Source organism: Cervus elaphus, chromosome 16 (assembly GCF_910594005.1).
Source record: "Cervus elaphus chromosome 16, mCerEla1.1, whole genome shotgun sequence".
Lineage (NCBI taxonomy): Eukaryota > Metazoa > Chordata > Mammalia > Artiodactyla > Cervidae > Cervus > Cervus elaphus.
Genome location: NC_057830.1, coordinates 20105745 through 20117795, shown reverse-complemented (window position 1 = coordinate 20117795; position 12051 = coordinate 20105745). Strand labels below are relative to the sequence as shown.

Sequence of the window (12051 nt, the reverse complement as noted above, 5' to 3'; positions counted from 1 at the left end):
GCCATTTCCTTCTCCAGGGGATCTTCCAAACCCAGGGATTGAACCCAAGTCTCCCGAATTGCAGGCAGACTCTTTGCTGACTGAGCAACCAGGAAAGCTAGACTGTGCTTAAACTTTGCCACATATATGACATTTAGCATGTTGCTTTGCACATAGTAGATGCTTAATGTGAAATTAAATGTAAAATGCTTGTGACCTTCTGACCTTTCCTCAAGTGTTCATGTCTTTTAAAAGGCAAGACACTGTGAGATTGCCTTGGGCTCTTCAACATAGTCAGATGATCCTGTTTCAAGAAGACTTCCTGAAAATGGGATCAGACTATAGCTAAACCTTCACTTCTGAAACAGCAATAATCCTCTCATTTGACCTGTCTGACTATAGGTGGTCTTTTTCTGAAAAAATTCTAGGTCCTTGTAAAATACCCTTTAAGGACTTCTTTTTCTGGGGATCACGAAAACCATGTCTATAGGATGGATTATTCTTTAACTTAAACAGGCTTTTTCATTCTAGCTTCTGAATCAAATTGAGGAACTGCAAAGAAAGGTGGCTAATTTTAAAAAGTGTATATATATATATACACACACACATATATAAATATATACACATATATATAACATAAAATTATATATGCACATACTTTACTCTTGTAGAACTTAGTTCTGTCTATCTATCTATCTTTTTATTTATCATCAACTATCTATCCACCACAACTCCTTCATGGCTGCTGCTGCTGCTGCTAAGTCGCTTCAGTCGTGTCCAACTCTGTGTGACCCCATAGATGGCAGCCCACCAGGCTCCCCTGTCCCTGGGATTCTCCAGGCAAGAACACTGGAGTGGGTTGCCATTTCCTTCTCCAATGCATGAAAGTGAAAAGCAAAAGTGAAGTCGCTCAGTTGTGTCTGACTCCTAGCGACCCCATGGACTGTAGCCTACCAGGCTCCTCCATCCGTGGGATTTTCCAGGCAAGAGTACTGGAGTGGGTTGCCATTGCCTTCTCCCCTCCATGGCTAGTAGGATCTATTATTAAATCCTTTTTACATCAGTGGGTATAGGACATAGGAAACTAAGGCTCAGAGAAGTTAAATCACTTGACCAAGTCATGCAAATAGTAGGTCACAGAGCTAAAATTCAATCTCAGAGAGTCTGGCTCCAGGGTCTATGTCTTTAACCACTTCTCTATTCTCTCTAATGCATCATAACCTGGGAGTAGAGAGAAAAGTCTATCTCCTCCTTGACTAAATTTTTTTTTCTCTGAAAAGATTTAGAGAGATTTGTCCAAGTCTGTTGATACAGGAAAGATTGAGCAGGGATGGAAACATTTGTTGTGCATTTACTACGAGCTGAGCACAGTGTTAGGAACTTCTTGTATATAATTTTGTGGTCTCTTTATCATATTAAGCTACATTCAATATTATCTTAGTTTACTAATTAGAAAACGGAGACTCAGAGTTTTAAAAAAAAAACTTGCCAAGAACACACAACTAGTATGGGACTAAGCCACGGACTTAAAAACAGGATTGAGTGTTCCCCACTACAGGAATATTTTACTTCCTATCACAGTCCTATGAATGGGGATATAACCCAGGCCTTGCATCCTACCTTGATAAATATTGTCCTGACGTGAGATTTGCAGTTTCCACATCCATGCAGTTCATTGTGCTGGGAATGAGAGCAAGTTCTGGCTGGATCATGGTGGCTGTGGCTACAGCTCTTGCGACCAATTCCATGGCATCTTGTACATAGTACTCAAAGACAGACTGTGTTGTTTTTCCATGAGCAATCAGCCCTAAGGGCAGACCTTCTGTCCTCAGTTTCTCAACATTCTGGGAATCCCCCAGTACCCAATGAAGTTCAGGGAGCATTACCCCAAACTGGGTGGTAATTTCGAAAATCCGCCGGATACTTGCCATGTCGCAGCCAAACATCACCATTGTGGGTGTACTGTTCTTAATGCTCTCCAGCTGGACCTGCAGGAAGCTCAAGAGGTCCTCGGTGGAGGAGAGGTTGATGGTGATGTTGATGATAGAGCCCAGGTGGAACTTGGAATTATTCTGGGTAAGGAGGAGGAAGTCGGTGATGTTCCAGTCTTCCTGGCACAGCAACAAGCTAAAATTGTACCAGTTGTTCATGGTCAGGATTGAGACAGTGACATCAGCATCAGAACTTAATGAATTTTCTAAACTCAGTTGGAGGTGAAGGGGATTCTGTATTTAAAGATATGAAAAAGAAGAATTAGAACGTATTGGCCAAAGATTATAACATAGGGTACTTTTACTTTCTTGTGAGGCTTAATCTTTTATTTTTCCCTGTGATATTCAAGTGCCTCTGGGATAAAATTCACATAATTTGGAAAGCTGTGTTTCCTGTCTAATGGAATTGATTTCTTTCAACCGATTTCCTTATAATTTATGCTTAAAGTACTAGAGGCCAATGGTTCTTGGTGTAAATGTCAGGGGTAACATGACTATACATTTAGTCTTAAATTTTTATCAGGCTTGCCTGCCTCCTTACAGACAGTCCCCTTTAGGCACCCCATGTCTAACTATCCCTGTTCGTAATTCATTTGTTAAATTTTCCTGTCAGGTGAAATAATCGAAAGAGATTACTTTTGCTTTCCTTTAAAACTACTAGCAGAAAAATCTTAAAACAGTACAGATACTTGTATAAGGATGGTGTGGAAAAAGGATGCACTATAGTTTCCCAAACTTCTAGATGCTGAGAAAGGCAGTTGTTCTAATATATGTGGTACCATGGCCTGAATGTTTATGTTTCCCCCCAGTATTTATGTTGACATCCTAATCCCCAATGTGATGGTATTAGGAGGTGGGACCTTTGGGATGTAATGAGCGCAGAACCCCTCACAAATGAGATTATGAGATTCATGCCCAAGAGGTTCAAGAGAATTCCCTTACTCCTGTCATGTGAAAACACAGTGAGAAGCTGGCAGCCTGAACCTGGAAGAGGATCCCAACAATGCTGGGACCCTGATCTTGGACTTCCACCCTCCAGGACTGTGAGAAATAAAATTCTATTGTTTACCATCTACCCATTCTGTGGTATAGCAGTCTAAATATACTAATGTGTAGTTGCTCAGCCGTGTCTGACTCTTTGTAACCTCAAGGACTGTAGCCTGCCAGGCGCCTCCATCCATGGGATTCTCCAGGCAAGAATACTGGAGTGGGTTGCCATTTCCTCCTCCAGGGGATCTTCCTGACCCAGGGATCAAACCTACATCTCCTATGTCTTCTGCACTGCAGGCAGATTCTTTACCACTAAGCCACAGGGGAAGCACCCCAAGTACACTAAGACATATGGAATAATTAACAATATAATCAATCAAAATTAAATACATAGTCTAACATTGAAGATTAGATTGCATTTCTATGTCTACTGAGACTGAATTCTTGCTGTGAAAGGTGAAATGTGTGCCATTTAAACACACTAACTTCCATCACAATTTCTTCTACTTATAGAACTCACGAACTCAATGAAAGGAGAGAATCTTATTTGAAAAATTACAAATTACTAATCATATAGATGAAGTGGAAATAATCCTCTAATGAGTAAATCTGTTCTCCTCGAGAGCAGCCATTTGACATATTTATCCTGCAGCACTGACATCCTGAGAATGGTTAACTAAATCCTTTATACAAAGTAGGTATACAGTAGATATGGGTCAAATTGAACTAAATAACATTCACATTTTTGGGTTATCAGACTGTTGAACTATTTTTGAGAACTTGCCATTCAGGTTAATAACATATGTAAAGAAATGAGGACTTTCACAGTGAAGTTTCATACCTTGGTACAAAATGAAAGTGTAGCTTTTCCTTACCCACCAAAAAGAGTGTAAAAAAAATAGTTTGAGCTGAACTTTGAATAATTTGAAGGGTTAAAAGGATTCTGATACGTATAGAGGAAGGAGTGAAGATTCCAAAGGAATTTATGGGAGAAAAACTATGACCAAAGGCAGGAAATGAGAGTAATCATATGGTAAGTAGGAAGGAGTCTTAAAATTTATTTTGAGAATTTGACTTTCGTTCTTACTGGCAACCCACTCCAGTACTCTTGCCTAGGAAGTTCCATGGATGGAAGACCCTGGTAGGCTACAGTCCATGGGGTTGCAAAGGGTCAGACATGACTGAGCGACTTCACTTTCTTTCTGTAGTTCTTTTGGAGAAGGAAATGGCAATCCACTCCAGTGTTCTTGCCTGGAGAATCCCATGGACAGAGGGGCCTGGTGGGCTGCAGTCTATGGGGTTGCAAAGAGTCTGACACAACTGAGCAACTAACACACACACACACTTCCAAATTAAGCTTGTAAGCGGGACTTGTAATGATAAAAGCAGAGCTTTTGGAGGATTGTCTATGGGCTGCATTCGAAAAGAAGAGGGAAAATAAGACCTCTAGGATTTCATTTAGGTGCTAACGGTTTTAACTGGAAACCAGTGTTGGTAATGACAGCAAGAATGATAAAAAGGTTTCTTTTCAAATTAAAATTTAGGGACTTCCCTGGTGGTGTGGTGGCTAAGACTCCCACTTCCAATGCAGGAGGACCAGGTTCAATCCCTGGGCAAGGAACTAGATCCCACATGCTGCATCTAAGAGTTTGCATGCGGCGACTAAAGATCCTGCGTGCTGAAACTAAGACCCAGCACAGTCAAGTAAATAGAAAAAAAAAAAGTCAAAATTTATTGTCAAGATCAGATATAAGAGACAGATAGAGAAAGGTGTCAGAAAACCAGGATACAGTATCCAGTAGGTAGTTCCTGTTTCCGGGCTTGGGATGCCGTAGAGCCGTATAAGATAAAGGAACAGAAGCTTCACTTCCTCACTCCTACTATTGATGAATATAAACTACTCCAGAGAGTTCTCTCTGTCCTCCTCTTTTAACTTTCTTCTTTTCCTTCTTTCTTTTTATTTCCTCCTCTGCCTTAAACTTATTCCAGAATCAACGAACAATGGAAGGCAAGCTTTACATTTAGCTGGCAGGAACAAATTATACCCAACTGTTTTCTTGGCCTCAGTTCCCTATTCTGTTGCCAGTTTTCTTTCTAAAACATAAATATGACCATACCATTCTTCTGCACCTCTTAATCACCCATAAGACAAATACTAAAATCAACAGTATGACTTAGGAGGCCATTCTTAGTCTTTAACTTCACCTCCAACACTCCAAGCATGCACCCCAAGACAAGTCATAGTGGAAAATTTATTTTTCTTGGATCTGAGTGAGCATTTTCACATCTAAACAAATTTGATATGCTGAATTCTCCACCTGGGAATGTATTTGCCTGTATTCATATTCATCTTTCAGAACTCAGCTCTTCCATCAGATTTCCAGAAACTAGTTTATGTTCCATTTACTACTGTTTCTGCTGCTGATCTTTTTTTCTTTCTTCTCACAATATTTTTGCCCTTTTATTTCCTGCAATGGTGAACTGGATTTTTGTTTATTTGATTGTTCCTCTGACTGCTGCCCAAGCAGAATTAATCATCTCATGTGTGTGTCAGGTTGTCATTTTGTTCATCTCTCTATTACAGTTCTCTTCACACATACGTCAGCTATTTGGTTAAGTGTGAGACCCCCAGGTTCAATTCCTGGGTCAGGAAGATCCTCTGGAGAAGGGATAGGCTACCCACTCCAGTATTCTTGGGCTTCTCTTGTGGCTCAGCTGGTAAAGAATCCGCCTGCAATGTGGGAGACCAGGGTTCTATCCCTGGGTTGGGAAGATCCCCTGGAGAAGGGAAAGGCTACTCACTCCAGTATTCTGGCCTGGAGAATTCCATGGCCTATACAGTCCATGGGGTCACAAAGAGTCCGACAGGATACAGCGACTTTCACTTTCACTCTCACACTAGAATGGAAGCTTCTTTAGGATGAGGACCATATCTCAACCATCTCTTCTAGCACAGTTCTTAGATAACCAGTGACACTATTTATCAATTGGAATTTTCTTTTGTTCATCTCAAGTACTGAGCTATGATCATAATTTTGTCACTGGAAGACTGAGAAGAAGACCATTTCCAGCAGAGCTTCAAAACCCAGTATTTTGCCCCCGGTTGGAACAAAGGCCCATCCATACACTTCCTACAGAAGGATTCATTAAATTGGTATATGAGGATCAGGTTCTAATGGAGGCAGAATTGAAAACGTTCTCCTCTTGCTAAATAGGAAAGTAACCTTAGCTAATCACATTGAGCATTCAATGTGCCAGGGAAAATATGCATTTGGCAGGAGAGAGTGACAGAGGAATAAAATGAAGACACCCTCCCCCATGGATAATGATTAATCCATATAGTCACAGTTATCCCTACTAAGAATTCTATTAAGAAAGTACAGATGTGGAAGTTAATCCTTACACAAACTTCAGGAACACAACTCTTCAAATAAATACTTATTAAATAATATAGAAACATCTAGTAATATTGTATTTATTCAGCAGCCTCAGATGCATCATCTCCTAACTTCTTTCCATAGAATAATAAAGGGAAAGGCATATGTGTGTGTGAGTACACACAGGACACAAATATGAAAACTTATAACAAAAAATTCAAACCTAATAGGAAAACTTTTAGCAAACTCTGGGACAAAAATTAAACAAGACCTATCAAATGAAACTGAGACTCAAAATCTATGTCTTACATATAGTTTGCTATTTTGCAAAAGAATAACCCATGGCATGAAAGAAGGTATAATAAAAAAATTAAATAAAAAAAGTCCACATTGTTTATTTCCTAAATCAGAGATCCAATAACAAAACAACCCAAGAATCAGGAAGCCTCTCCTAACCATGTTGATAGTTATAGAAAACTGCCTTGTAAGTACATTAAATTTATATAAATTAAAATATACAGGCTCAGTAGAATGTTAGGGGGAGAGAAAAAATGAAATTAAATAGTATTGATAATTCTAATTATCCTAAGTGAGTATAGTCATTATTATATGTGACTATTATATACATGTATTATTATATACTGTAATAAATGTTATTATACATAGTTGTATATACAAAATCACACATCTCAAATTTAATAGGTAATTTAAAAAACTGAAGTATGGTTTATGTATGTTATATTAATTTCAGATATGCAAATTTATTATGAAATGATCACCATGATAAGTCCAACAACCATCTATCACCATTCAAAGTTATTACAATGTTATTGACTACTTTATTTCTTAAGCTATCATAACATTTATTTTATAACTGGTAGTTTGTATCTTTCATCCAAAACTCTTCACCTCTGGTAACCACCAGTTTTTTCTCTTTATAAGTACGCTTCTGCTTTATTTGTTGATTTGTTTTGTTTCTCGGATTCCACATGTAAGTGAAATCATATGGTATTTGTTTTTCACTGTCTGACTTATTTCACTTAACATAATACCCTCTAGATCCATCTATGTTGTCACACATGGCAAGATTTCATTTTTTTTTTTGTGGCTGGGTAATATTTCATTGTGTGTGTGCATATGTGTTTATTACATATCTGCTTTATCCACTTATTTTTAAAAAAATTTATTTTATATCACAGTATAGTTGATGTTGTGTTGGCTTTGTGAAGCCATACTTCGAAAAGATAAAGACACATCTCACAGTTCACTGCAGTACTATTTACAACAGCCAAGACATGGAAGCAACCTAGATGTTCATTGATAGAGAAATGGATAGAGAAGATATGGTATATATATATATACACATATCCATTCATCTTTCAATGGACATTTAGATTGTTTCTGCGTGTGTGTGCGCTAAGTTGCTTCAGGCATGTCCAACTTCTTCAACCCTATGGATCATAGCCCACCAGGCTCCTCCGTCCATGGGATTCTCTGGGCAAGAATACTGGAATGGGTTTGCCATGCCATCCTTCAGGGGATCTTCCCAACCCAATGATGGAAACTGCGTCTCTTAGTCTCCTGCATTGGCAGGCAGATTCTTTATCATATGTGCCACTTGGGAAGCCCTTAGATTGTTTCTGCATCTTGGCTAATTTAAGACATTTTCAAATGTGATTTTGTTATTTTTTGGATTGAATCTTTATTACTAAAGGAAATGACATGCCACTCTTCCCCACTGATTTTTAGATTTTTATTCTCATCATAATCTGCTTCTACATGATTTTGGAAGCGAAATCCCTAAAAGTATAGGACAAGAAGTGTGGATGGGGAATGGCCATGTTGAAATGTACTCACGGAATGAAATCTCACCAAGACAAGTGCAGAGCGGGAGGGAGAGAGGAGTTGCCAAGATGGCAATGCAGTTCCCAGTGTCAGAGAATTGCAAAAATGTCAGAGATTTATTCAGTGGTGTAAGGGAAGATTGGTTCAACTGCTATGGATCTCAGTGTATTTACAACTAGTAAAAGATTTGTTGTTCTTCAGTTGTGTCCAACTCTTTGTGACCCTATGGACTTCAGCATGCCAGGCTTCTCTGTCCTTCATTATCTCTCAGAGTTTGCTCAAATTTATGTCCATTGAGCTGGTAATGCTGTCTAACCATCTCATCCTCTGTCGTCCTCTTTGCTTTTTGCCTTCAATTTTTCCCAGCATCGAGTATGAGTAATGAGTTTATGTGCTCAGTCATGTCTGACTCTTTGCTAACCTATGGACTGTAGCCTTCCAGGCTCTATCCATGGGATTTTCCAGGCAAGAATACTGGTGGGTGTTGCCATTTCCTTTTCCAGGGGATTCTCCTGACCCAGGGATCGAACCCATGTCTCCTGCATTGCAGGCAGATTCTTGACCCACTTGAGCCATTGGGGAAGACTCTTTGCTGCATCAGGGGCTTTTCCAATGAGTGGTCTCTTTCCATCAGGTGGTCAAAGTATTGGAGCTTCAGCTTCAGCATCAGTCCTTCCAATGAATATTCAGAGTTGATTTCCATTAGGATTGATGAGCTTGATCGCCTTGTAGTCCAAGGGACTCTCAAGTGTCTTCTCTAACACCACAATTTAAAAGCACCAGTTCTCCTGTGCTCAGCCTCCTTTATGGTCTAACTCTCACATCCATACATGACTACTGGAAAAACCATACCTTTGACTATATGGACCTTTGTTGGCAAAATGGTGTCTTTGCTTTTTAGTATGCTGTCTAGGTTTGTAATAGCTTTCCTTCCAAGGAGCAAGTGTCTTTTATTTTCATGATTACAGTCACCATCCACAGCAATTTTGGAGCCCAAGAAAATAAAATTGGTCACTGCTTCCACTTTCCCCCATCTGTTTGCCATGAAGCAATGGGACTGGATGCCATGATTTTAGTTTTTTAATGTTGTGTGTTAAGCCAGCTTTTTCACTCTACACTTTCACCCTCATCAAAAGGCTCTTTAGTTACTCTTTACTTTCTGCCATTAAAGAGATATCATATGCATATCTGAGGTTGTTGATATTGACAATCTTGATTCCAGCTTGTGATTCACTCAGCCAGGCATTTCCCATGATGTACTCTGCATATAAGTTAAATAAGTAGGGTGACAATATACAGCCTTGTCATACATGTTTCCCAATTTCGAACCAGTCAGTTGTTCCATGTCCCGTTCTGTTGCTTCTTGACATGGATACAGGTTTCTCAGGAGGCAGGAAAGATGATCTGCTATTTGCATCTCTTAAGGGCTTCCCTTTGGCTCAGCTGGTAAAGAATCACCTGCAACGTGAGAGACCTGGGTTTGATCCCTGGGTTGGGAAGATCCCCTGGAGAAGGGAAAGGCTACCCACTCCGGTATTCTGGCCTGGAGAATTCCATGGACTATGGAAGTTCTCAGTTCACATATTGCCAGAGCCCAGCTTGAAGGATTTTGAGCACAACCTTACTAGCATGTGAAATGAGTGCAATTGTATGATAGTTTGAACATTCTTTGACACCTACCTTCTTTGGGATTGGAATGAAAACCAACTTTTTCCAGTCCTGTGGCCACTGCTGAGTTTTCCAAATTTGCTGATCTTATTGAGTGCAGCACTTTCACAGCATCGTATTTTAGGATTTGAAATAGCTCAGCCAGAATTCCATGTCTTCCACTAACTTTGTTTGTTGTAATGCTTCCTAAGGCCCACTTGACTTCACACTCCAGGATGGCTGGCTCTAGATGACTGACCACACCATCATGGTTATTCCAAAAGGGTCATTAAGACCTTTTTTTGTATAGTTCTTCTGTATATTCTTGCCACCTTTTCTGCTTCTGATAGGTCCTTACTGTTTCTGTCCTTTATCGTTCCAGCCTTACATGAAATTTGCCCTTGATATCTCCAATTTTCTTGAAGACATCTCTAGTCTTTCCCATTATATTGTTTTCCTTTATTTCTTTGCATTGTTCACTTAAGAAGGCCTTCTTATCTCTCCTTGCTGTTCTCTGGAACTCAGCATTCAGTTGGGCATATCTTTCCCTTTCTCCCTTGCTTTTCACTTCTCTTCTTTCCTCAATTTGTTAAACCTTCTCAGAAAACCACTTTGCCTTCTTGAATTTTTCTTTGGGATGGTTTTGGTCAAAGATTCCTATACAGTGCTAGGGATCTCTGTCCATAGTTCTTCAGGCACTCTCTCTACCAGATCTAATTCCTTGAATCTATTCATCACCTCCACTGTATATCCCTTATGTATAACCATAGGGATTTAAGTGATAACTGAAATGTCTAGTGGTTTTCCCCACTTTATTCAATGTAAGCCTGAATTTTGCAATAAGGAGCTGATGGTCTGAGCTACAGCCAGTTCACCATCTTTGGCTGCAAAGAACATAATCAATCTGATTTTGGTATTGACCATTTAGCTATGTCCATGTGTAGAGTCATCTCCTTGTGGACAGTCATCTCTGTCCATGTGCTCTTGGAAGAGGGTATTTGCTATGACCAGTGTGTTCTCTTGACAAAAGTCTGTTAGTCTTTGTTCTGCTTCATTTTGTACCCCAAGTTCATACTGTATGCACATTGGGACTTTAGGAAAAAATGAGGGATGTATATAAAAATGATTTATCACTATATACAGGTAAACGTATATAATGATTTAAAAAATACACATTTAATGAAAAATGTGGTCCAATTTTGACCATCCATTCTTCTTTTACTAGGTACTATGTAGTCCCAGATAAATGGATGGAGCTACTACCTACTTCTATATTCCCTTGACTCTTCACTCACCTCTTTTGTAGTATCTACAGTGTTGTTTCTCAGATCCTAAACTATCCTTGTATAGAAACTATCCTTGCTAGGTCTTCCTCAGTCAGCTGAGCTTTTCTCTCCTCTGGGACAGTAAATCTAGTGGTTAAGGCTTAGTAGTCCCTACAACCTACCCTTAACACCTGGCTTCACTGTTTACCAGCTGTGTGTCCTTCTACAAGTCACTTAGTATCTCTGAGTCATAAATTTCTCATCTCTAAAACAAAGAAAACATTACCTCCTACCTTGTGGGTTCATTTTGGGAATCAAATGTGAGAATCTGATAATGCATGGATTCTGATAACTGACCCAGAGTGAGGGCCCAGTAAGTGACAGTTATTACAGTTTTCTTAGAGTTAAGTCATTGTGTTGGACATGCTTGCTAAAGTGACTGCAATACAATTTTTTCCTTTGCTATTGCTCTGTTTCCTTTCACTTTTCTACTTTCACCCAATAGCCCCTGCATTTGATAGTTTTTACAAATACCAATTATACCAACTCCTCAGTAGAAAAAGAGCAACTCCACTCCAGGATGGGAGCAGCTATTTATTTGGAAGACAACATATTCACAGCAGAGCACACTCCTCACATGGCCAAGGGAGGGGGGGGGGGGGGAAACAACAACAACCCAAAACAAAAAACGTCTTTCTTTGGTAACTAGCTCCTGTGTCACTTCACCTGTTAAGGAAATCTGTGGCAACAGTTGCTGCAGATCCCCTATCAGTCTTTGTTCGTCCCAAGAGCACAGATTCACCTATTTTGCAGATCAGTAAAAGTTTCAAAAGCAGGATTGTCTGCAGCAAAGAGCTTGCCAGACGCTTTGAGATATTCTCTGACAGAAGAGGTAATGAAGCTGGGTTTGCCTTAAGAATGGAGAAAAGATAGAAATTCTCCCAACTCTTTCCTGGG

The 12051-nt window shown here is 39.6% G+C and overlaps 1 protein-coding gene across 1 annotated transcript in view; it reads right to left on the bottom strand.

Moving 5' to 3' along the window:
* The window catches only part of GRIN3A (glutamate ionotropic receptor NMDA type subunit 3A), a 187276-nt gene that overhangs the window by 130535 nt on the left and 44690 nt on the right, over positions 1-12051 (bottom strand). The window contains exon 2 of the mRNA XM_043927912.1: positions 1600-2204. Within this exon, the coding sequence (XP_043783847.1) occupies positions 1600-2204 (605 nt within the window). The remainder of the gene's footprint in view (positions 1-1599; positions 2205-12051) is intronic.